This window comes from Ischnura elegans, chromosome X, assembly GCF_921293095.1.
Source record: "Ischnura elegans chromosome X, ioIscEleg1.1, whole genome shotgun sequence".
Classification (NCBI taxonomy): Eukaryota; Metazoa; Arthropoda; class Insecta; order Odonata; family Coenagrionidae; genus Ischnura; species Ischnura elegans.
Genome location: NC_060259.1, coordinates 73,849,215 through 73,876,291, shown reverse-complemented (window position 1 = coordinate 73,876,291; position 27,077 = coordinate 73,849,215). Strand labels below are relative to the sequence as shown.

Sequence of the window (27,077 nt, the reverse complement as noted above, 5' to 3'; positions counted from 1 at the left end):
ATGTGGAAATTTAGTTAATTTATTAGAGCACAATGGAAATGTTTTTCATGATTGATTATAGAACATTGTATTGTCATCAGAAGCGAGCGAGGGTGCAAAATTTCAAGCCGATTCGAGTATGAGAAAGTTTGTTGAAAATCAATTACAGAATCCCGTCGATAAATCAGACAGGCGAAGCAAGTTAATAGCAAGCATGCAAAAAAGAAAAAAGGTCTACACCGAATTAATTGCCATTATGGGTCGAAGCAAAGTCCAAAAATTCTGTCTCGCAAAAATTCTTCCTTAGTCTGCCCATGAATCACGTATGGAATATATCCTGAAACTTTCGTCGCTGTATCTCCAGGAGTTCGGACTGAGCCTTGTGGAGTGAATGAATACGTAAGTCAAGACACGTTGATTTATGCAAGAGATCTCGTATCTAGATTCATGAATGCGTCTTTTATATGTCTCAGTATCGCAATAGGGTGGTTTCCTATTATTTTTTTATTGCCTGAATCGAAAGATTATTACTTCTGGAGTACGTATTTCACGCTTCTAGACTTTTAAATGACGATATCTATTTTTCGCGATTGAATAAAAAGTGAAAATTTTCAAGCGCGCGAAAACGCGACGCGTAAGTAGGAATGATGGGAAAAAGTCCGTGTGACGCATTTCTGGTTCCCCCTCCCGCCTTGTGAGGTGACCTTGGGAGAGGCTCTGAGCGCTGATACGACGCAGGATGCTAGCGGGTAGCTGAGTGCCATGCTATCTGGTAGCGCTTGGCTTAAAAAAGGTTTATTAATACCTTATCAAACGAAGAAAACTTTCCGACCTTAGCCAGTTTTAATAGGTTATTATTAAGACATGTTTCCCTGAGCTCTGTGCCTCTTGCATGCATTGGTATCCTCAGACGATGTATAACTCCTATCCTCTCGTGTAGAAACTAGGCCCCTGTGACGTCACGTGGAGTGACATCGCATGGGCGCCAATCTGGCCTTTTTCAAATGAGGATAAAATTTGGCCCTTGCCATTCGTCTAAACCGGTATTTCTAAAACCAAATAATTTGTGTATTATGAGTACACTAATGGTGGGTAAGGAATCGCAATCAATGCATTTCGTTTTCTTCGATGAAGGAATCTACCCTATTCTCTCACAACTCTCGTTTCCCTTTCGTTTGTCTTCGTATCACACTTCCATATTGATCGTATTACTCGTTCAGCTAAGATTGTTCGTCCGGACGGTTGACTTAATGGCTCGTGTGGTCATCTGCGAATCCAACCGAGGTCATCAGGTCCTCTTAGTGTACTCTCACTCCGCCTGCAGTCACCGAACGCACAAGCAGCACCGTTACTGCCGTAAATTGGTCCAGTAAACGTGGCAGCAACACTTCTCTCTCCCGTGCCCAGCACAACTCGTTATTTCTCCGCATAACGAGAAAGCTTGCTTCGCTTGCGCTTACTATGGTCGTTACATAATTAATGCGTAAATGGGATCCTGGACTCTGACCCGCGTTCAATATTTAATGGAAGAAGCTGATTATCGGCAAATAATTTATGCCAATAAAAGTCTTCTACGTTCATCCAATCGGTCGTAAATGGAACTAAAATTAACTGCCTTCCAGTCAAGAGATAGGACTCGGACCTATAGTACTACGTCGGAATGATATACTATTAAGTGTCGGGAGGCATTGCACGGTTCTCAAAGACTAATTGAATACTCAAGACTCAAGCTTAGCGCGTCAAGTAATACTCCGAATAAACTCCCTTTCCTGACCCAATCCCTTCCATATTCTCAATGAGATGTGATTAAAATCAGAAATCACTTTCAATTCATGTGTATGTTGCTGCGTGAACCCCGTCTTCTATCGGGCGGAGTAATTTGAATTCTTCGTGATAGAGGTTAAAAGATGTATAAGCTCTTTTATTTGCGTAAGAACATTAATTCTGGGAAATATGCTGGGCATGGAAAGCTTTTGGAATATTTTTTATGCATGGCACTAGAGGTGAAAATGTTTTCTGAGCTAATATTCCGCTACGAAGCCCGCAAGATGAGGAAAGTCGGAGCGTGTGAATCGTCACTAAACCGTAGTATCAGATATTTGCATGGTAGTTATGGGGCTTGCGTGTACGAAATGCAGCGTGGGCTGATGGTCCGTTAATATTTTGTACCCTTTTCCTCAATATTTGAGCAATCTATGCCAGTAAAACGTTTCCTATTTTTCTCAAGAGGACCTCCCGCTCGACTGCACTTAATAGATTTTTATTTTTTCATTTTTCATGACTTAAAATCGTTTGAAACTCATCCAATCATTTTAAAATTTGCCAAGTATATATAGAGGATCATTCTTAACACTTGCCTACCCATATGTCAAATATGAAAATTTTGCATCCGCGAAAACAGTGCAGTAAAATCTTCAAAGTTGGGAAGTAGTAAAATCATTTTAACCCTAAAAATTTCAGTATGATAACTCGACAAAAAAGTGCACGTAATACAAAACTTGGTCGCAGTTACGCGCCCGGGCGCAGGGCTATATACGCCGAGGATGAAATTCAACAAAATAAAAATTATTTGGCCAAGCCGAAATTTGGCCGGAATTAACCACGTATATTTCGTACCCGGAAGATCAAGGTTCGGATTCCGGCTAACCCAAGAAATTTTTTTCGTGGATAAGTTCATCCTAGGTGTAGAGATGGCATAGATTTTAAGCGAAAAATTTGTCACGAAGGTATTCCGGTCAATCGGGTGTGATACGTTCACTAAAGTAGAGGAAGTTATTGACCCCAAGAATTTTCTCTAGAAATGTATCTTTCAATCTTTCAGGTGGAATAAGAAAAAAATAGTGAGCGCGAAATGATGCTGGTTTTGGGGAGAAAGTTACCCATAAAGAATGGCGGCAATTGGATACAATTCAACCGCATCTGTCTTCTTTTATTCTGATGGGAAAGTAAAAAAGAAGTAGACACCACATTTTCTCCTCTAACTAGTTTTTTCCAAGTAGTAAGTTTCCGTTTTAATTATATGTAATTCAATCATCACGTTAATCAGATCTGTGAATTATTTTTTTTAATTCAGCGATTACTTCTTTTAAATATGTATTTCAACGTCTCACTTTTATCCACTGGTGTTATAACCTTTAGAAAAATCTTGTATGATGTTAGGCACGATGTGGTGGAAGTTCGTAATATTGTTGAAATGACACATTGCAATATTTCCACTTATAGATTTATTTTACACTACGCGTTTCGTCGTTACAGCGACACTTGAAAATGTCGCTGTAACGACGAAACGCGTAGTGTAAAATAAATCTATAAATGGAAATATTGCAATGTGTCATTTCAACAACTTTAGAAAAATATTTTAGAATTATACAGTTTGCTTTTTTATCATGTGCCTAAGCTAATAATTTAAAATTGATTCATTGTTTGTGAAAATAACATCGAAGCGTTTGAAAGCGGTCCATGTTCAACAAGCTTTTGAGTTTAAACTAGGTTTATTAATGAAATCAGTAATTATTTTCCATTAAATGTCAGCAGGAATCATCTTCCATATATTTTAAACAATACCTTAATGCGATCACTTAGCTGTTGACGTGAGGGCATAGTGGGTAATGACTGGGCTAATGTGGGGAGGGGCTCGAATTTTAACATTTTAAATGGTCAGAACACCATGAAGAAGTCGTTACGGTTAAATTCTCTGTTATCGGATATGAAACAGAACCCCATCTTGTTTCATTCGTCGTCTAGTGAGCAAGGAATGTTTTACCTCTGCTATCAAGCCCACTCACCATTGTTTTGTGGTGAAGGAGGCTGACAGAAAATTTTGTTTCCTATTTTTGTTCCCTTCTCCTCAATATTTGAGCAATCTTTACGAGTAAAACTTTTCTCATTATTCTTACGAGGACGATTCACCCCCGCTCAACTGGGCATATTTTTTTTTCAATTTTCGTGGCTTATAATTGTTTAAGACTGATGCAATGACATTTAACCTTGCTAGATATTTAGAGTGGATCTTTATTAACATTTTGACCCTATTTGTCCTGTATCTATCGAGTAAGGTGGAAGGATGTCAACGTAGGTCGTTGCCAATGACTCCCAGGGAATAACGTTAGAGTTGCCCGAAAAGATATTCGGCCATTTGATTTGATTCCTTGAAAAAATTAAACCATTTTGTGATCGATTCAAACCAAAATTATTACAGAGGATATATTGCAGTATAATGGAATTAGAGTATTATTTATTTATCAGTCATGCCATCGGGAACAACACTACGGATAAAAGTTTCGTCAGACGTCAGGGTGGAGTTATTTAAGAGGACGTAATTATCCCGCTTGGACGGTCTTCTCAAGTGACGAATAACTCGTTTAAACCTTACGCAATCGCCATTTACATTTTACATTATATTGGGAGCGCTAATATCAACATTTGCCTGTACCTCTAGTTTGATTATTTCACCCCAGTATTTCCTCATGCCTCAAATTTTAGTAATTGATATACAGCCAGGCATTGAAAAATGTCTAGTCTATAAACACGGAAAATTTCAATATCATGACGTTTTTTTTAATTTTGAAATGAGTCATTCCGTCCTCATCATCATAAGTCAACAATTCGAAGACTGATTTAACGTAGCTCTTTATTCTGCTCTCCTAGCCTTTTCATAATAAAGTATTCATTCTCTTTTACATCCTTAGCAATGGCGTAACTATGGATGATGGGGATAGATCCCCCCTCAAACCCTCAGAGAAATAAAAATAATATTCAAAACTATTGTCTAGCTTGGACTTATAGTAAATTTTAACGTAACCTTTTAATGAAACCCAAATTGTAAGTGCCAAACTCATGTAAAACGTATTCGCAGGCATGTCATTTTTAAATAATTTTCCCAAACGGGGGGGTGTGGGGGGGGGTGGGAGGCCTTCCCCATCCCCCCCAAAGCATATTCCTAGTTACGCCACTGATCCTTAGTGACTTGTCCTGTGTAACTCATTCGGGGCCGTCCCTCACCCTTTTTCCCTTCCACCTGTCCTTTTCATTGCTACGTGTATCTTCTTTTAAGTATATATCCTTAATAACCTGTCCTATGTAACTCATTCGGGGCCGTCCCTTACACTTCTTCCCTCCCACCTGTCCTTCCTCTCAGTGACGTATTTCTTCTTTTATATATCCTTTATAACCTGTCCTGTGGAACTCATTCGAGGCAGTCCTTTGCCCTTCTTTGATTCCACATCCGTTTTCGTCCCTAGAAATGATCGATTACGACCGGCTGAGAGGTGGTGATGTACCTTCTTAACCCTTTCTAACCCAGAGGTACTTCGGGGAGAAATCAAATTTCAAGTTTTTTCATCTCGAAAGCTTGAAAATTTTGCACTCGATCATGATTATTATGGGAGCAATATATTTCTTAATTAAGATTTACACCACAAAATAATACGTAGTTTAGATATTTCTGATTGTCCATGTGAGTAACCAGGAAGTGCTAAGGAGAGTAGGAGAAAAGAGAAGCCTCCTAAAAACATTAAGCAGAAGAAGGGACAACTTAGTTGGCCACATTTTGAGGCACGATGGTCTGATGAAGACAATCGTTGAAGGACAAGTGGAAGGGAAAAAGGGCAAGGGACGGCCCCGAATGAGTTATATCGGACAGGTTATAAAGGATGTAAAAGAGAATAAATATGTAGCTATGAAGAGATTAGCGGGTAGGAGAGAGAAATGGAGAGCTGCGTCAAACCAATCTTAGGATTGTTGACTAATGATGATGATGAGATATTTCTGAAATGGAGCTGATAATTTATACAATTTTGATGTTGCTTTGAAGCAACATTGGGTTATAATGGGTTAAGTGTCTCGTACAAAACACACATTCAGGGAAAATGGCTTTCACTGCTTTATTACCCACTACGGGAATCAAACCCATGCCTTGATACTGGGGAGCCAACACTTAACCATTCCCCGCGGTCACTTCTTCTTGACATAATGATTTGTCCGATTGAACGGATGGTTCCCCGCGCGTGGGAGTCACAGGAAAATTCCACCTGCGGAATGTGGGAAAAAAGCAATCGGGACAATGGCCGTGGATCGCGGGAAGGATATTGTGTGGGTGAAATCTTGGCGGAAGTGTTCGAGGGGGGAACAATATGGTTTGAATCTGCGCCGTTTCTTCGAGGTCTCCCCAAGTGCCCTCAGCGGCAGTAACAGACCTTGAAGTCTTTCGTCCGCCGCTCTCAAGCCTCGATCGAGACGGGTGCGTCAGTGCCTTTTCATTCCTCTGTCCCTCCCATTGTTTCTATTATCCCTTGGTTATGCCCTTAGTTCCGGGGCTGGTGGACTATTCTTTTGCCCGGCATGACCCTCCTTCGTTCGCCGCGGCCTGGCTCCGGTCGACCGGCGGCTGACGAGTGTTCTCGTCTGGTACCGTTCTCTCAAGGGCTTGTGTCAATGCTCGGTAGACAGTTTTGCCACGAGTTTCCAAGTAGGCTTCCGCGGAGATTATGATGATATTTAGTGATTTTTTTCGGGTATTCTTCCGCGTTTATCCATTTTGTAGGACAATATTTCGCCAACGTTCCAGTTGGCTTCCTCAGGTCCTGCAAATTTCAATCAAGGACCTGAGGAAGCCAACTGGAATGTTGGCGAAATATTGTCCTACAAAATCGATAAACGCGGAAGAATACCCGGAAAAATCACTAAATATCAGTTTTACTACGAATCTATCTGTACACTATAATGACCTGCTTACGCGATATATTAACGCGTTAATGTCTGTTTGCATCAACGTTTTTTTTTATACCGAAGGGAACCGGTACAAATGCATGAACCAAATTGAAACAAAAACAAAAGTAGACGCATAGAGGCAGTTGGCAACACAGTAATGGATAGAAAATTCAGTGTTTCGACAATTTTTCCTAGGGTCTTAGACTATTTTAAAGGGGGTCGATTCTATGACTCTTTGTCGTATTATTTTCTTTACATGCATTCGCACAAGTTGGGTGGTTACATGGTGCATTTTCGTGTTCATTCACGCGTTCATACATTTAGATATTAATTCGTACAGAATGTACCGTGTAAGCAGGCCTTAAAACCCTCTTCCGACATTTGATTGACTGATTCATACAAATTTTTGGGGTGAGCAAGACAAGATACGACAAAGAGTCATAGAATCGACCCCTGTAAAATAGTCTAAGACCATAGGAAAAATTGTCGAAACACTGAATTTTCTATCCACAACTGTGTTGCCAACTGCCTCTATGAGTCTACTTTTGGGGGCATTTGGGAGTCAAAACATGGATTTTGCAAAATGCCATCTTTCGAATCTAGACCAACTCCTACGTCGAGAAATCAATTTTCAGACCGATCTGTTTAATAGTGGATCACGGATACCTGTTTAATTAGGAAAATTAACAAACTTTGCTTTGTGCTACTTAACTTTTAATCGTAGACCAATTCCGATGCACAATATCATTTTCAAGACTAGCGAATAGTCTTGAAAATAATATAATGCATCGATACTAGTGGACGATCAAAAGTTAAGTTGTAGAAAGCAAAGTTTTTTATTTTTTCTAACTTAAAATGGTATTCTACTAGGTTATGGCCTCAACAATTCAGTGCCTAAGAGCATTTTTAATTTTGGCCAAATCGTGCAATTTTACTATTTCGTGAACTCTTATCTCAAAAACGGAGTGAGATATGGTGTTGCGTCATAAGGTTCAACAAAAATTTTAAGAATTGTCAGAGTGAGGTTAATGGAGGCACAAACCTCCCCACCAGCGAGCATAAGCGAGTTTAGATAAGGTTTAAGAAAACGCATCCCTCTCGCTCGACTGGCATTTTTGCAGACGTGTTGTTCGTTAAAAACGTGTTGTATTATCTTGATATTTTCAGGGAACATAAATTAGACTGGTCAAAATTTTGCATTATCTCAATTTTGAAAAGTTTATCTATGTATTTTCTCATTTTTGAGATAGGCAAATTTTGAATAAGACCTACATTAAACCATGAGTATTTGAAGGTGATAACGTAAGATTTAAATCGGCAATAATCCATCAAGGAAGATGACATTCGACGGGTGGAGAGTGAGGGATGAGAGGACGGATTAAACTTGTCTGAATTCCTGACGTATAACTCGTTATAAGCTTTACGCTATTATTTTGAGAATATCAGGGTGTATAAATTAGGCCCTAATCAAAGTCCACTATATCCTAAGTTTGAGAATTTTACCTTACAATTTACTGTGGGGTAATATTTTCATACTTAAGGTTCTGGTTAATGTTGGCAATATACTCATGCAAATTCCAATCAAGTTTCGAGTAAGTACCTGCTGCGCCGGGGAACAAAACAAACACCGTTTTCCAATCCACGTAGTATGCACTCATTCCCTCGTTCCCTTTCTTTCTTGCACCCTGCTCCCTTACTAATGCTCTACTGGCGCCATAAAGTGTGAACGGAAATAATGCGAACTATTGACAGTAACGAAATGTGAAGCGGAGGGTAGTGTTAGGACATCAGGTGGTTGATTTAAGAATCAATTTCTCCTTCATACTTAAATTTTTGCAGGTGAAGAGCAAGAATTCACAATGCCGATATATTATCACGTAAAAGAGCTCACATAATAAACACAAAATTTCTTAAAACTCCAGTTCAAGATTTCTGAGTTTTTCATTGCCGCCATTTCCACGTCCTCTTCCTACGAGGTCACGTTAACTAGGGAGCATCCGCGTTCCCTTGTTCACTTACCCTTCGTTCCCTTGCGCCCTCGCTGATTGGATCCACCCTTGCTGTCGTCACATCCGTAAGTTGACGATTGAAAAGTGCACGAAGGGTGAATAATTGCGAATTGGAAAACGGCTATATAACTTCTATTCGAGCGACGGTAACGCGTACTGTAAGGGAGTCGCAACACGTTTGATTTATAGTTAAATATGTGTGATACTTTATGTGAATGCTATTTCAATGTTAATCTCTCTGTGTTACCATGTGCATTCAGGGACAATTACGTTCCGCCATAAGAGCAATGTAATTTGAAGCTGAATATCACGATTTTCAAATCCAGTTATCAGCGCTAAATGGCCGATGACCCCCAATATTCCCGTGTTCAAATTCCATATCTTTAATCTGAAAAAAATATTAATCTACACTTACTCTTCTACGCTATCCTTTCGATCATAAAAATAACATTTTAGTAGAGGAATAGGCAATCGAATCAATCAATCGTCCTAAAAATATACGGAAATCGTTTTAGAAGCGTTTTTTTTACTTTGAAAATGCTTAAATTTTCCAAAAATGACGAGTAAAATTGTTTAAAATCAAACCAGTGTATTCTCAGAGACTAATTTTCGCATATTTTCGTTTCAAAGAGGCATGACCTTCAAGACGGGTGGTTCATTTGTTTCGCGAGTCATGACAACAATTTTCCCTGACGCCGTGAACGAGGCTCTCTTACCTTTACCCTGATTTCTCTGACTCATTAGCTTATTTCCCTGACTTTTTAGCTAAATTCAGTGACTTTTCCCTGATTTAATTGACTTTTCCCTGATTTCACTGACTTTTCCTCCAATAGGGTAGTTTCCTTCATCAAAGAATACGAAAGGCAGTGATTGCAATTCGTTACCCACCATTTGTGCATTCATAATATGCAAATTGTTTGGTTTTAGAAACCCCAGTTTTGACGAATGTTCATGGTCAATTTTAACCTCATTTGAAAAAGGCCAGATTGAAGGCCATGCGATGCCACTCCACGTGACGTCTCAGGGACCTAGATTCTCTACGAGTAAATAGGAGTTTTACATCGTCTGAGATTACCAATGCATGCATGAGGCACAGAGCTCAAGGAAACATCTCTTAATAATCACCTATTAAAATTGCCTAAGGTCGGAAATTTTCCTTCGTTAGATAGGGTATTAATAATCCTTATTTAAGCTAAGCGCTACCTGCTAGCTGGGTGCTCTGCTGCCTGATAGCAGCCTTCATCGTATCGGCGCTCATAACCTCGCACCAAGGTGGCCTCACACGGCGGCAGCCGGAACCAAGTTGACGTCACACGGGCTTTTCCCAGCATACTTAACTGTCGCGTTTTCGCGCGCTTAAAATTTTCACTCTTCATTTAATCGCGAAAAATAGATATCGTCATTTAAAAATCTAAAAGCGTGAAGTACGTACTCCAAGAGTAATAATCTTTCGATTTAGGAAATGAAAAAATAATAGGAAACCACCCTATTTCCTTGAATTTCCCCTGATTTCTCTGATCCATTTAAAATCCCTTGTCTTACCTCTGATTTCTCATACTTGTAGCCACCCTGGCTTAGACACACCCCTCGCTCGCCACGGCTTTGCCGAAGATCAGTTTACCTTCCCACTCCAACGGCTTCTACGTGGAAGTGGCGCCGTCGGAAGGCGCGGCCGCGATTCCGACGCCCACGATCGGCCGTGGGTGTCGCCTCCGGCCTGCATACTCGTGGCGGGCGTGAACGCTCCTGAATCTTGTTGGCGTGTCTGCACTCGAAGCTCGTAAAACTTGGAATATCCGTCACGTGAACAAGTCTGCTGAAGCTCATTACCGTTATTCACCCGCAAATGGCGCTATTAATCTGAACGAATACTCACCACTAGTGCCAGAAATATTTTCCATAATTATCTCATCTTGATTTTGCTTTTCATGGCTAATCATTGCGTCTCAATTTAGGAGAAAATTGCGAATAAACCTCGTAAATTGGGTATAGAAAGTAATATTTTATGGTGAAGATATTAACTTAGCACATTCCATTTCTAAAAATTTGCTACCTTAGTTTCGACTGAAAAGCAATTATTCCCCCAACTGAAAAAAGTACGGAAATGAAAAACAGATTGCTGTGCTTTCAAAACGGTTGACCAGATATTAATTTTTTTAAAGTGTGGATTTTGCTAAGTTAATTTTTCGTATGTCTGTATCCTCATGCCACAAAGTTACGCATTAAACCGTTAATTTGATTTTGTGTGTGTGCATAAATGTGTTATAAAATATCTCGTGCATAATCTATTCGTCAAAATGAAAAGTTCCTTTTGACCTTAGAGAGGAATGTTAGAACCGCTCTTCACAGAGCTGATGGACAATTAGATTAGATATAGGTTTAAAGATTGCCCTCGTGCTTGATTCATATATATATATATATATAATGTATATATAATATAATATATATATATAATATATATATATATATATATATCAGTTATAGAATAAAATAAAATAACTTTGTTATATTCCAACCTTAATTTTAAATAGCTCGACCCGGGTTTCAGCATCTAATGCTCAGGTGATCACCCGATGATAGCATTAGATGCTGAAACCCGGGTCGTGCTATTTCAAATAAAGTGTGGAATAAAACAAAGTTATTTTATTTTATTCTATAATGAAGCAATTCCACAAAATAACGCCTGAGACCGTGTCTGATATATCAGTTCTTTGGAATAAAAAGGTATTTCATGTCTAAGATCGTATTATATTGGCAAGCAACCAATAGTGTGAGTTTTATGTTAGCTTTGTGCCGGCCTCTGTGCCATTTTCCTTTAAATAGTCTATTTTCACTTCATTTGGTATGCTAATTTGATGTCAGTGCGAAAAGTATAGAGCCGACATCTCTATTTATCGTGACGCCTATATCCCCGGAATCAAATTCCCTTACCGAAGGCATGGCTATATGTCTATAAAAACTGCCTATCAAATGTGTTGTTCACAGGGTTCCCACTCAACCGTGAATAAGCCGTGAATTTCTTCTACCGTGAAAAAACCTGGAAATAGCCGTGAATTTCGTCATGAAACCTTAAACTCCTCTCTTACTTGATTTTGGACCTACGATTGACGGATCAAAAGAAAAATAGGTCAGTCACTCGCAGATATCGTCCACGCATTTATCCGCTCATGTGTATTCGAAGCGCAAATATTGGTCCGTGTGTCATGACGACTCAGACCTTAAGGCTGTGATTGGACGATCTTTAACCAAAGTGATCATTAACCCTGGCGATAAATCGGACACCTCTTCACTTCCCTGTCACCCTCCATTTTCTCACTCACAAACTTTAGCTGGCCCTAAATTTTGCTAACGATAGGCGACGTCGTAAGAGCACTTTCATTGCTGCGTTTTGCATTCCCGGCGTTTATCGCGTTTGCTATATTTTTAGTTAATGTGCGGCCAGTGGTTTTATGAGATCAATATTTCTTCCTAAAATGGCTTATCAAACAGACCGTGAATTTAGACCGTGAAAACGTGGAAAAAACCGTGAATTTTATAATTTAGTTAGAGCGGGAACCCTGGTTAAGAAAAGAGTTAAAAGCAACTCCCATAAACATGTTGGAAAGAAGGCTTTCGCGGAGTGACCTGAGGGTCTTCGGACTTGAAGAAGCAAACTTCAACGTTTGCGAAACAAGTCGTCGCCTGAGATGAAGAGACGCGGGAGATAACCTGAAAGAAGCAAATCATCTTCCATAAACATGTAGAGTGGAAACACCTTTTCTTTGAAACGGAAGTCTGTAAAGCTTAGTAAAGTATATTTGGAAATTTTCCTCCAAATTGACGTTTACTCTGCTCTCTAGCTTGATGAGGCGAGTCCGGTAATAGGGTGGTTTCCTATTATTTTTTTATTGCCTAAATCGAAAGATTATTACTCCTGGAGTACGCATTTAACGCTTTTGGATTTTTAAATGACGATATCTATTTTTCGCGATCAAATGAAAAGTGAAAATTTTCAAGCGCACGAAAACGCGACGGCTAAGTATGAATGCCGGGAAAACTCCGTGTGACGTCGTTCTGGTTCCCGCTCCTGCAAGTGAGGTGACCTTGGGGCCAGGCTTTGAGCGTTGATACGACGCAAGATGCTTGCAGGTAGCCGAGTACCCTACTAGCTGGTAGCGCTTGGCTTAAATAAGGATTATTAATACCTTATCAAACGAAGAAAACTTTCCGACCTTAGCCAGTTTTAATAGGTGATTATTAAGACATGTTTCAGCAGTTAAGCTATGTGCCTCATGCATGCATTGGCATTGGTAATCTCAGATGATGTGAAACTCCTATCTACTCGTATAGAATCTAGGTCTCTGTGACGTCACGTGGAGTGGCATCGCATGGGCGCCATTCTGGCCTTTTTCAAATGAGGATAAAATTGACCATTGCCATTCGTCTAAACCGGTATTTCTAAAACCAAATAATTTGTATAATATGAATACACTAATGGTGGGTAACGAATCGCAATCAATGCCTTTCGTTTTCTTTGATGAAGGAAACTACCCTATTGCGATAATTTTGATTCATTTAGATCACATTGCCGTAAACAGGAAGCAGTTGACATTATCGTGCTCGAGGCAGTTCTGCGTTTAACGCAACAACTCCACAAAAACGTGTTTCCAGCTTGAGGCGAATAACCTTTGGTATGAAAGCTTTTCATTTTCCTTCGTCTAACTATTGATGTATTAGTTCCACCGAGTCACATTATGTCATCAACGTCTTTGGTGAGCGGTTAACGGCTCGTGGATATCGAAGCATAACTTACTTCAGGCTTCGTGAGGTTAGCCCTCGAGTTCAGTGGCTTTCAGAGGTTCTGCATGGATAGATCTAGCTCTGATGCGTGACGAATTTTTGAGGAACATATTAAAAGGGAAAATAGGAGAGATTGCACTGCTATGAGGACCAAGAAACAAATATAGTGAAAAGTCTCATTTACGGACACCTATGGTCCTTGAAAATGTGTCCGAAAGAGAAAGGTGTCCTTAAGTCGGCTTTTACGTAAAAACTCCCAATTTTTTAGAGATCGGTCAGAAAACCCATGGCAATGGTGTCTGTAAAAGTGTAAAATTGTGCCTAAAAATTGATTGAGTTTGTAAGTGAGAGAGAGCACGTATATATACTTAAACACATGCGTATTCTTCTGCCGGAGAATTGAATACTGTCCGTAAATAAGTCAAAGGTGTCCGTAAGTCAGCGGTGTCCGTGAACAGAGGTTTCACTGTACGTTTGCCTGGTAAAATGTGAAACCCGGAAAGTAGGTTTTTGTAACAAATAATGTATTATCTTCTTTTCATGAATATTTCAAAATGTGCCCTTTTAATTTTGCCTCATCAGTTGAAGGCCTAAAAATAGGACTTCCCTGTTACAAGTTCAATAAATTTCATTTGAAAGTCAGAAAGGTGATATAGATTCTTATGGCGGTTCTATTCATAGCAAAGGAATATAGTTAATTTAAGTTAGAATGAATTCATATATCATTTTTCCAAAAACTAATTTTAATTTCGTTATAACATAAGAATCATGATAACAATTAAAGTAGCTACATCAGTGAGCAGTTTTGGAGATATTAACAAATTAATGCTGTGGAAGAAGTCGGATTGTATTAGTTACTTGAAAGTGGCGCTTCAATGTAACCGAATTGCTGGAAATGGTATGAATTAAGAAATATAATGGTTTCTGAATAATCTATTTTCCATTTTTCAATTTGGTTGTTGTCATCTTAGATTGGAAAACTTTTTAATAGCATACTGGTAAATTATTTCTCACCAATTTCAATTTTCAATTTTGTTAACATTCCCCTGATATACAACCCTAATTTTTTTACATTTTCCATGAAATGTCAGTGTCGAAGAAGCCATCTAGAGGGATCTTATGGAAAATTTTAGCTGGATATATTGTGAAATTTAGTCAAACAGTAGCAGTAGTGGCAGGAACTAAGTGAAATAGCGCCAAGTAAGCCCTGAGCGGGTGTAGTTAAGTATTATCTACATCTACATTTGACACTTAAAGCCACTTACTGAGGTGTTTGGCAGGGGGTGAACTACCACCAACGTTCATCATGCGCAACACCATCCTTGGGTTTTAAAGTTTTCTTCCACGAACATGTACTACGTGCTACTGCACGCCCTACACGATGCAAATTGCTAAATGAATCAATTTTGAATATACAAATTTTCTACTTTGGGTCTACTAAGATCCCTCATCATAGGAGTTAATATGATTAAAAGTAACCCATTAAAAGTTGAGGAACTTCACGTTTAAATGTATCGAAATAACATGTTTCTTATCGTTTTTTTTACGTAGCGGGCCAATAGTAATCCGAATCACCTCTTCAAGGAGGGGAAAAAATGTTACTACCACTGCTACTAGATAAATTAGTCTAAAATTTACATCATCTGTCCCTCCATGTGAAGTGGGTCTTGTATTTTATGGATGTAGTTACGGGGTCTTCTTTTTACTCTAAATGAGCAGAATGGATTCTTAATTAATAACACGCTTCCCTTGATTTACACGGCAAGTTATTTTGTCTACTTTATCCAGATTCCTGAGTCAAATCAACGTTTTGAAGTGTCACTCATACATTTTTGTTATTTTTATCAAACAAAGGCAAGCTAAATGCAAAAAAAGATAAGAAAAGAAAAAAATGAAAAAGTAGGTATGCTCATTGGGGAAATAAAATCCTTAAAAAATGACAATCATTAGATAAAGAGAGAGAGGGAAAGTGCCCTCAAAATTAAAGCAGATTGTAACAAAATAATTAATAGTAGCGGGCGTAACTTGGTGGAAATCCATAATAGTAGGAATAGAAGGAATTACAACTTTGCTATTTCCGCATGGTAACGCCATTTTTAATTGCCATGCAGAAACAGTAAAGTTATTATTCCTTCTATTCCAGATTGTAACAGCTGTTTTAATCCTATCAATAATCTGTCAGAAATACTTTTCACGTGCTTTCTTGTTTCACGCAAACACGTCACTTTCACAGACAACGGAATCGTGTGCACCGAATTTAAAATGTGTTAATGGTCTAGTTGAATTGAGCGTTTGGACTCAGCGGTACAGCAATTCATCGCACCTTCGGTGAATTGAGTCTGGCTGCGTTCAAAATGAGCATAAGTAGCCATAAAGGTGAAAACATATCGGCGATGATTTTGCAACTATCTTTGTTGAAATAAAAGAGTTTAGCACCATTGGAGGGTGACTTCGTGTACCTCCAAGGTAGTGATGGGTCGATCATGAACGATTCGATCAAAAAGATTGAATCACTAGGTGAATCAAATGACTCGTGATTCATTTCGTTAAACAAGTCGATCATCAATCATCAATCACTCCGACTTCCGGTTTCATATCAATCATCTCGGTTTCCGGTTTGTTTCAAAATTTGGAACGATCGATGCTTGATCTCTTTTCCTCAGGGCAGAAATAGTTGTGAGAAAATTAAATACTATGTTATGAAGAACTGAATACTTGTGTAATCTTTTTCTTAAATGTTTTCCAGCAGTTATCAGTATTAATAACACCAATACACGTAAAAGGAAAATATTAAGATGACTCCTGTAGGAGAACGTTAAGAAGTAGAAGTTAAAGCTGGTTACAATTTATTGTGCCGTTCATAAAATTATCCTGCAGATCAGATTCATGCATAGTGTGTGGTGTAATTTGTGTTATATTTTGATCAACTATAGTTAGAAATTATTTTATAAGTGTTAAGAAACTGTGACAGTTTTGCCTTCCCAAATATTTTCATGACACTACTTCCTTCATTTTTGCAATCTAATTTACTTATCTAGGAATTCACAATCAAAATAGTATATGAAATGATAATGTGGATAGCAATCAGCGTTACCAATGCTCTTCGCAGATGAGGCAATATTTATTCGATTATTCAAAGTGATTTATTACATCCATTGATTGAGTCTTTTCGATCTTGATTCATTTGAGTCTTTTCGATCATAGTGATGGAATCAATTGATTGAATCACTTATGTGACTCGAGTCAAAATGATTGAATCACTAAAATGATCGACTTTGCCCATCACTACTCCAAGGTCCCGATTTTTTTCAGTGGCTTTTTATTTATGATACGTTCCGTAGCTGAGCCGGTCCGAGTTTAGCTGTGAATTTGTGCATAGATACGGATTTTTAAGGTATCGGTCGCAAATGATTTTAATTTTTTAAAGCTTTCTGTGTACAAACTACAATCTTAAGAAGCGTGGTGTGACCTGAAAAGCTAGATATTGTTTGTTCTCATTCTAGGAATGTTCTCATAGCCAGACATATATAAATAAGCTTCCCGCTTTCCCTGCGAGATATCTTATTGTGATGGCGATGCTAGCCAATTCCTTTGTGTGGACCACCTGTTTTTCAGTGTTACAGGACAATGGGGAAGAATCGGAGAGAAAACGTTGAACCTTAACACATAATTTTTATCTTATTGAAGACTAGTCAATTTTATTTTGTATTGTGTGTGTTTGCAACAAGCGCACGCTTTCTAGGTTCCCTCATGAATGCTGTATAGATCCGTACATCTATTTTTCGTTTGTGTTCGAAGTTTTTTCACTGACATCGGCTATGTTTTGGGTGGAGACCTTGCCAGCCCAATCGAATGTCGCTTGTTCGGATCCCAACTATAGCAGGATGTTGGTACCTACCACGGTATTGGTTTTGAAGGTGTAGGTACAGTAAAAATCATCTTACATATCCATAATATCCTTATGAATTAAGCTATATGAAGGGTTTAAACGCCAATTTTCGACTTTTTTATTTAATTTTTTTAAATCAGCAAAATTCTGCTTCACTTGTTACATCCGTGTGGAGAGAGTTTAATGCCCAAGAAAAATAATTATATGCATGAGAGGAAATTATAACCTTTTTGCTTCCATCAAAAGCCGTAATTTCATTTAGATCAAGTGTACGGATGGGAAGTTGATTGCGGGCGAGAAAATCCTCTGTCAATGGAATACGAACTAATAAATTCAACAGTACCACAGCATCACTTAAAACACTCGGATACGATTTATTGTACAATTTTTGCGATAATTCGTAGAAATATGCATGATCTATCATACAACGTTGAAATGAGAATTTTTCGGTATGATGCACAATATAATGCACGTATTGAAGGAATAGCGCTACCCTCAGAGCGCCCTATGGGGCAATATATCGTTAAAACATGAGTCGTGTGTTTTTATTTCGTTCTGTTGTATAGTGAAATTTAGTACTTCCAATAAAATTTGTAAGATGACAAACAGAAGTCTATTAAAATTAAATGAAACAGCTTTGTTTATCAGTTGTATCTATTGATTGTTTAAGGCGTAACTTGGTGAAAGTGATTCATTATTAAAATTAAAAAGAAGAAATTTGTGCTTTCACATTAACATTTATTCACAAATTTACGACCATGGTTAAAACGTTAGACGTCATCATCAGACGTCGTCAGTACCTGATGATGACGTCTAACGTTGAAACCATGGTCGTAAATTTGTGAATAAATATTAATGTGAAAGCAACAAGTTCTTCTTTTTAATTTTAACAGTTATATCTATATGATTCATCCTCTTCATAACTACCAGGTTTCGACGCAGAAAACTCGAAAAATTATCCAAGTATCGAGAAATGGACAAACTTGTCTTTTTTTCTTAACTCGATTGGAACCAGTTATAACATTAATTTGGCTTGCGAACCCATGTCTTCAAGCCGTATTCAGTTAACTAAGACAAGAAATTTTAGATCGTATACTAAACATAAGGAATATATGTCAATATGAAAGGGGCTCTGAAGAGAAAAATAGCCAGGGTCAAAATGACCCCAACCGTTTCTCTAGCTAATTCTCATTAGTGCACACAACACGTGCTTTAACATGTGAAACGCATCGTCAGTTCTAGTGCGATAATGAGTGGGATGAGAGCAGTCCTGATGCTGATCACGCGTTGCAAAACGTGAATTCCAAGCTATTGGCTGCGGATAGCATTTCTGCAAATAATTTATCAGCAGTATAAAAAAATGATTTTTTAGCTTTGCATTCTCTTATATATCTATACCTAAATACCCGATAAGGTAGAAATTAAAATAAATTTTTGCCCTCGGAGTGAATTCTACTCTAAGAGGTTTCTCATATTTAGCATATGATTAACCAGAGTTTCCATGTGACCGTTAGGGTTTCAGAGTTTGATCACAACTTTGTGTGCCAAATGAATAACGTAAAGCGAACATTCTAAGGATGTTGGTATAAAATCCATCCTTAGACATTTAAGACGATGCATAACTTCCTCTCAGTTGGTATTTTTTGGTGACTAGAGTAAAGATTATGCTATAATCTTGAAATTTTTTGGGTTAGAAGAGTAGACCCTGTTCACAATTAACCTATATCTCAAATATTAATATATTACCTCTCAGAAAATAATCAGAAAGAAAAAAGTAGCATTGACGCATTTGGACTTTGGAAAAATATTGCGGACTAATAGAAAATTATAAATGGACCCGTCAAAATTGTTTTCGCCTGCTTCCTTATTTCACGCAACGCAGCGTCACTTACACAGACAGCGAAAAATTTTGCGCTAAATTTAATTTCAATTGTCAATGGGGTGGTTGGGGTTAGCTATGGGCCAATGTATGTCGTCTTGCAAATGCAAATCTTTCAAATTGAAACTTAATGTACCTTGAAATTTTTCAGCAGTTCATTAATCCATTGTTTTTTTTTCTTCTCACTTTCAGAGGGCCAGGTGGAAGTCTCGAGGGACGGAAAGTTGCTGAGTACCTTATCTCCCGGAAAAGTATTCGGAGAACTAGCCATTTTGTATAATTGCAAAAGGACCGCTACAATCAAAGGCAAGCTTACTGTTGGCATTAATAATTATAGCTGCGGTACTCATAATTATGTACTGTTCATGAAAGTGGCATTCGTATTTTTTCAAACTTCATTCCTTGGGTGAAGGGGTTCTTTAGTGAAAGACTTGGTAAGTGCCCTAATAGGCTGTCCAGTGAACGGGAAGACCGGGAGAATCCGGAATATTTTTAGTCCCTGGAATTATGCATGAATTATTGAGGAATTTTTGCTCCGACCTGGAATTTCAAAATCTTTTATTTCAAATTCATTTCACATAAAAATTTTCCAGTCCAACGCCCATTTTCTGAAATGTTATTGGGATGGCCACCGGGTGAGGAATTGCATAACTGCTGACGTTTCGATCTCGGACTCGACCATCGACTTCAGGGCTGGTAGTGTTAGTGTGTGTGAGTTGTAATGAGTGTTAGTATAGGCCACACTCACAGCCCTGAGGACGATGACCGAGTCGGGCATCGAAACGTCTGCATTTATGCAGTTCCTGACCCGGTGGCGATCCCGAGAACATTTCACGAAGTCTATTCGCCGGGAAAGCACTAAACCTTTCTTCGCCCATTTACTGGCCTATTTTATGTACATGTATGTTTCACAATGTATTGATTTCATTTGAAATTGTACATTATGAAAATATATATTTATCTGTATGAAACTTTTAACAATGAAAAATCTGTCGAGGTACCAAGTGAGACATTCATAAATTATGTTTAAAATTTCTATTACGAAATGTAAGACTTCCAATTAGGAACGTAAAATAATAAATACATGTAATATTACTCAAATGAACTTTAAATTATGAAGAAAGTCTTGAGGTTTAAGTCAGACATTAATAAATTATGAGTAAAATTTCTGTTACTAAATGTAAGACTTCAAATTAGGAACTTAAAATTGTGCATAAATGTAACATTATTTAAATACATTGAAGTAATTCTGGGTGTGCGAAAAATCCACAGAGGAAAAATCTTTCGCCTTGACCGGTTTTCGAACCCGGATCCCTCGATTTCCGCAGTCCACAAATTTTCACGGGGAAGAATGACGAATCGCTAGCTTAACTGGCTGAAGTACTCGGCTGTAATTCGAGGGATCCGGGTTCGAATCCCGGTCAAGGTGACTGATTTTTCCTCTGTGGATTTTTCGTACAATTAGTGCATTGCGGGTGACTCCATTAAAGTTATCACCGTGGCTAGTCCCGGTACACTTATATAATTTTGGGTGTTTTAAAATTCCCATTTATCGCATTATACACGTAAAGCTAACGTGGAATTTTGAGAAGTTTCCCTGGAAAACCTGGAATTATGCATCAATTTTCCTGCTTTGATTGGCTGGACACCATGCCTACTCACTGGGTGCAGAAAAATTGGATGCTTTTCCGGCAAGTAGGCCGTGTGAAGGGTTCGCGAGAATGCCGCCGGGTCCGGAACTGCATTTCTACCGACGAACCCTGCCGTGCGTTCGAAAAATCAATGTAATTGCCGGCGTCGCTAACTTATTTCAAATATAACTGCATAAACACCTCAAGAAATCTTCAAAGAATGCTCTCATATAAGTTACTTCGCGTGACTTTGCCGAAAACGTATTTGAAACTCTACCTAAATGTAAAACTTTGTCGAAAAACAGTATCCGCCATTTTGTAACTGCATGGTAAGAATTTATTGATATTATTCTTTAAGATTACGGACAGTTAAAGAAAAAATACCATGGCAACAGGTTATGTTGTTTTTTATTCCGCAAGAATCCACCTATAACTTCACCATCTACTTAATTTGGAAGATTTTCAGAGAAAATTGAAGACGGGCGTTTTTATGGAAATTTGCTCACGTTTGAGCCCCTGTATCTCAGTCACGGGTGGGGTCTTTGTCAAATGAAATACATATCCATAAATTTCAATCATTTTTGAGCATACCTGCGAAGTTTCAAGTTTATTACTCAAAAAAAGCCATTTTGTAGTTTTGTCGGGCTTTTTTCAAATTTCCGCCCACTGTGCGACGTTTCGATGTCCGACTCGTCCGTCTTCCTTAGGGCACTTGCTCAGAGGACGATGGCCGAATTGGACGTGCAGCTCCTGACCCGGTGGCGATCCCGAGAACTCTTCACGCTACCTACTGGGTGTTTGCCCGATTCCAAAGTACTAGCCGTGACTAAGAGCGACAAGAATTTGGCGACCTTCATTCTTTTTGTTGGCCTCCTATCAGCTTTGACTGAATCTTTTCCTGTCCTGCCAAGGTTCATTGGTGACTAAGTATTTTTACCTGCATGTTTACCTTAGGATTGTTAAGATGCCTAATTCGGTCGAAGGCGTGGAAATCCTAACCGTGTTCCTGGTTTTACGAAACACAATTTTGCGTCGTGGAAAAATGTTTGATAGCCTAGCCTAGCGCCGTAAGGGGCTCCCCAGTCCATTAATTGAGGCGTGTAGGGGGTGTCAAGCCGATTCTCACGCAATCTCAAGTATGGGAGAAGGGGTCCTGGCAAGCATCACTTAATATTATTTTAGCAAGAAATAGTATGAAATTGAATATTTCAGTAATCTTATATACTAGTCTTAGCTAATCTTAAATGAAAATTATTAAATTTTTTTTTTAAATCCAACACAATGAAAACACATTTTGAACAATCTCACGTGATATAATTAATAGTAGCGGGCGTTACTTGGTGGAAATCCATAATCGCAGGAATAGAAGGATCAACAACTTAACTATTTCCACATAGTAATTTATTGACACCGAGCATGGTTTCGTTAGAGAGTAACATTATCAAGGTGACCAAAGTAGTGGGTGCTGTCTATTACATATACTTGTCAGTTCACACCTTCGTTCTACGACGGGCTATTTTACTGAGGCTATTTCCTCTGGAGATGTAAGGTCCATAATTAACCAAAAGTAGATGGTAATATTGGTAGGGATCGGGTTGGCGTGTTGGCTAGAGTGTTGGCTTCCCACCCGGCGGGCTCGGGTTCAAATCCTGGCAGTGGCAGAGAATTTACAGAGCGTGCCCGATCCCTGCTTGAGTGTTTTGTGGAGGACATTTCAAGCGCAACACTCCGTCCGTCGGATGGGACGTTAAGCCGTGGTCCCCTTGGCGCCTTTCGTTAAGAGCAGGCTAATGCCGACGCCGGGTTTTCACTCCATCCTTCCTTCCATACCATTCCCTCATGGCGCGAATGACCTCAGCTGTCGGTCGCCTCCTCCAAATACCATACCATACCGTAATATTGGCGTATAGGATATATATGTGTAGGGACCTTGATAATGTTACTCTTTTACGAAACCGTGGTCGGCGTCAATAAATTACTATGTGGAAAAAGCAAAGTTTTGTTGATCATTGTATTCCTGCAATCTCACATGAGACTTGATGGAGGGGGTCGAGCCAAATCGCACGATATCTCACCAACGGGGGAGGGGGGAGTCCAAAAATTGCTAAAATTACCTCATGTAATTAATGGACCTCAGATGTGAGTGGAATGATGCGACGCGTGCCATTAAAATCTTACAATTAATTAATAAGAATAGTATTATTCATTATGTTGTATATAATGAAAAAAGCAACTGAAGGTTTTAGGAACGTATATTTCAGAATGGTATTCTCACCTCGCCAAGTGCGATCATGAAACCGGGATGAGTAAAATGGTACATATTCCAGAAATAACAGTTGCACAGCGGTGGACGAAGAAATAGATGCTGGAGACGTGGAGGAAACCTTTCTTGGGCGATTTTATTACATTGGTGACCTTCAATGCTCGCGAGCCATTTCATTGGATTGAATCCTGCACTCTTAGTTCTCGTAAGTGTAACGGCGTGGGCCGGTGAACAAAGTAGTGGGTGATGTCTATTATATATACTTGTCCGTTCACACCTTCGTTCGATGACGGGCTATTTTACTGAGGCTATTTCCACTGGAGATGTAAGGTCTATAATTAACCAAAAGTAGATGGTAATATTGGCGTAATGGATATCAATTTGCTATAGTATTTACTGTGCTTTAGTGATAGGAAAAAAATTCAATGAGTCTGGAGGCACTGGTTGACACACATTTGGCGATTCAAAGTGACTATTGAAAAGGAACTAGATGTAGTGTCTTGATATTTACAACCCGCTGCGATTCAAGCAAGCTAGTGTCTTAACAGCTGCCTCCTCGCATTTCAGTTTGGAAATGATTGAAGTGGACGGGAAAGCGAGCTAATGGGATTATGAATGCATGTTTACAAAACAACAAGGGGAAGTAAACATTAGCAGTAATTTTTACAATTTCATTTTTCTTTGGAAAAAACATATCGAAAACTGAGTATCCGAATCAACGTCATTAGCTTTATTTGGCCCATAAGTAGTTGGCCTTTATTTATAACACCCCCATTTTCTTCGTTAAAACTTTCGCGAGTACTCGTCATGTTAAATAAAAACTTTTTGGCTGTGTCGCCGCGTGAAATTTTGGGTGGCCCCAACGTTTCCCCACCGATGCTGGTCGCTTTCTCAAGGGATTCTGATGAGGTTAGAATTTATATCCATATATATATAGATATCCGTGTCAGAGTTGGGGGAGGGGAGCGGAAGGTTGGAGGAGTAGGTTGTTGATAGTTTTCCGGTTGTCAAGTGCGACTTCGCAACTAAATAAAACCAAACTAAGTCGCACTTGGCAACCCGTAATACGGAAAAACTATCAACAACCTACTCCTCCAACATTCCACTTACATCCCCCCACCCCTGACACAGATACCTATATGTATGGATATAAATTCCCACCTCATCAGAATCCCTCGAGAAAGCGACTAGCATCGGTCGGGAAACGTTGGGGCCACCCAAAAATTGACGCGACGACATAGCACAAAAGTTTTTACTTAACCCCTATTTCCCTCATTTGATTCACGTACCTTAAAGGTAGACACATTTAAATAAAGTATATATAACATACGAAGGCATTTAAACTGATATCGCTGAGTATTAGCAGTAAATAAATACTGCATTTGCGTCTTGTTCTAGTTAGTGCCCTTTGAAATATTTATCGAAATTCCTCGAAAACTTAGCATTCGCCACGTCGTTCAATTGGTACTGTTCAACTGCAAAGAAAAAAGTTGCTTTTGACTGCTCAAGTTGCCAAGACTCGTGGGAATAATTTTATTTATTACAAGTAGCCCTCATTTAGAATTTAAAAAGTTTGAAATTGATGCTGAAGAGATGTACTGGTAGAGGAAAGTGTGAGAGGGAAAAAAATTCTATGCTTTCGAGGGGCCATAATGACTTCCACCCTTAATGACGATTCTAGCGTTAATGACTCTACCATTAGTGGACCGATGTGGCGACAAACACTAACTTCATTTTAAATGCTCATAAACGAAAGAAGGGGAAATATCTTTCATATGTAATAGACTAATGCAATCCTCACCTCCTCGCAATTTTTATTGTATGTCATTATGTCCCCTGAGAATTGGGTTGGCATGGTGGCTAATGTTGTAGTTTCCTCAAGAGTGCTTGATAAAAGTACTTTTCCTTCGTTGTATCAACTTTAAATCCACAGAGGGATCACTTAATGCTCCTAGAAATTAAATATGTCTGTAGAGCCAATTCTTTTTGTAATTAGTGCATTTTAAATTAGGGTTTCATTTTTCCCGTTGAATATGTTTTTGTGTGAACCGTTCACATCCGCAAGACGACTTGAGTCACTAGGTGAAATCCACGACGCCTATATTTCGTGTTATTTTTTTGCGTTTTGGCTCGTCGGCACATGGTAACTCATTGTCGAAGTGAGTCGAGGAGTAAAAGTGGCTTGCGTATCAGCTGCTGCGCGTCTAAAATATGCTTGCCATTCTAGAAGACCACGAGGGGAACAAGTGTCTGTGTAGGTTATTCCAAGGTGACATGTGAGTCGCTCGTATGCTAAAGACCGCAATGTTTACGTGAAATCCTCGTTCCTCTGAAAATCAAAGCGTGATTTGGATGGGTAAACTTGATTGCTTGCGGCGTAATTCAGTGGAATTTCATTCCTGAGAGATTAGAGATAATTAACTTTGTTGAAACCGCAGTTTGTGCAGTAATTACCTAGGTTTACCTCTGCTATAGTCAAAGGATGCACAGTTCTAACGGCTGCGTTAGAACTCATAAATAGATTAGATGACTTGTGGCGTAGGCTATTAAATTATACTGCATGTGTCTGAATTTTATTATTATTGCTAACAGCGTGTGGTCGTATAATTTGTTAGTATGCGTGACGTTTTTTGGACCGTGTGGTGCGCATGTGGGAGTCCAATTAGATGCTGCAAGGAGGTAATTGATAACCCCCTGCCAAACACCCTAGAAGTGGCTCGCAGGGTATTTTGTAGATGTAGATATTTCAAAGTCAAGAGCGAAGCTTGCTCAATGCATTCTTAGCACACGATCGAATAAAAGCCAAATTTTTACACTGTCGCAATGATAATATTTCTTTGGTAACCATTCTGCCTTACAAATTAACAGTTTTCTGTTGAAAACCAACCGAATCACCTCTAAAGGAATGAAGCGAAAAGAAGTACGTAACTCTTTGAGTAAAAACTGGTTTTTATTAATGAAAAAAGTCTGTCGAAAGTGTTAATAGTGATTTCTGTCAAATAATTTATGTAGGTGAAAATGTCGCATAAAACGGTGAGATGAAGTTTCTATTAATAAAACGTTTTTTTGGCAAATAGTCATGCTTTTTATGCTAGTATTGCTATATAATCGAGTGACGTCATCTGCAACGCGTGTCTGAAGAACAAAATGAAAGAATCGCGTAAAAAATTCGTTCGTGAATCGGGAATCAACGCTAACTGGAGAGATTTCAAATCAAATTTCTATTGAAACCATATTTAGCATAATAATAGTTTGAAAATGTCATTATTAGTGTTTCGGGATATGATCGCTTGGAAGGAAAAAAAAGAATTCAAACGAAATAATGACTCATTCCGAATTCAGTATGTTTACAATTTTAGAAGATAATAACAACAGTACCGATAAAATGAAAAATCGGGCGGGAAAAATTTTCCGACTGAGATAACCGAGATAACACCCCAAAACCAAGTTAATGTTACTGGTGAAACGCGATTGTTGTATTATCTCGGTTTTTCGATAAAATTATCCGAGTTAAGTAGATTATCCGGGTTGGTGAAACTGGCCCTGAGTCATTACTGCAATTGTGTTCCCTGAGCAGGGACTGAATCCGGATGTGTAAGATCATCAACTGGGGAAACGATTGTCAGGGATTGGATTCGTAACATGCACATAGCTCCGACTTCAACGAGTAGGTTAGTGTCCATTTGGGATTGTAAATATACGAAAGGAATTGAAGAGTCTTTCGCCACTGGTTAACGAAGCACGAGAGGTAAAAATTATAAGAAAAGTTTCAGGAAGTGATCACTAGGAAGGTAAACTTTTCTCGGTGGAGTCATTAACAAAATTGCTTTATGGTAAAAAAAGAGTGGATACGAAGATTTTGAGTCTTCTGCTAATGAAGCGCTCCTAATCGTTGGGGAAACGATTTTAGCGACTGAATTCATGATATCCACAAAGCTCT

General features: G+C 38.8%; 1 protein-coding gene across 2 annotated transcripts in view; it reads left to right on the top strand.

Moving 5' to 3' along the window:
* Positions 1 to 27,077, top strand: part of LOC124170531 (cGMP-dependent protein kinase, isozyme 2 forms cD4/T1/T3A/T3B) — a 193,004-nt gene that overhangs the window by 122,658 nt on the left and 43,269 nt on the right. For both annotated transcript variants that reach the window (XM_046549306.1, XM_046549307.1), the window contains one exon: positions 19,436 to 19,549. In XM_046549306.1, coding sequence (XP_046405262.1) covers positions 19,436 to 19,549 — 114 coding nt within the window. The remainder of the gene's footprint in view (positions 1 to 19,435; positions 19,550 to 27,077) is intronic.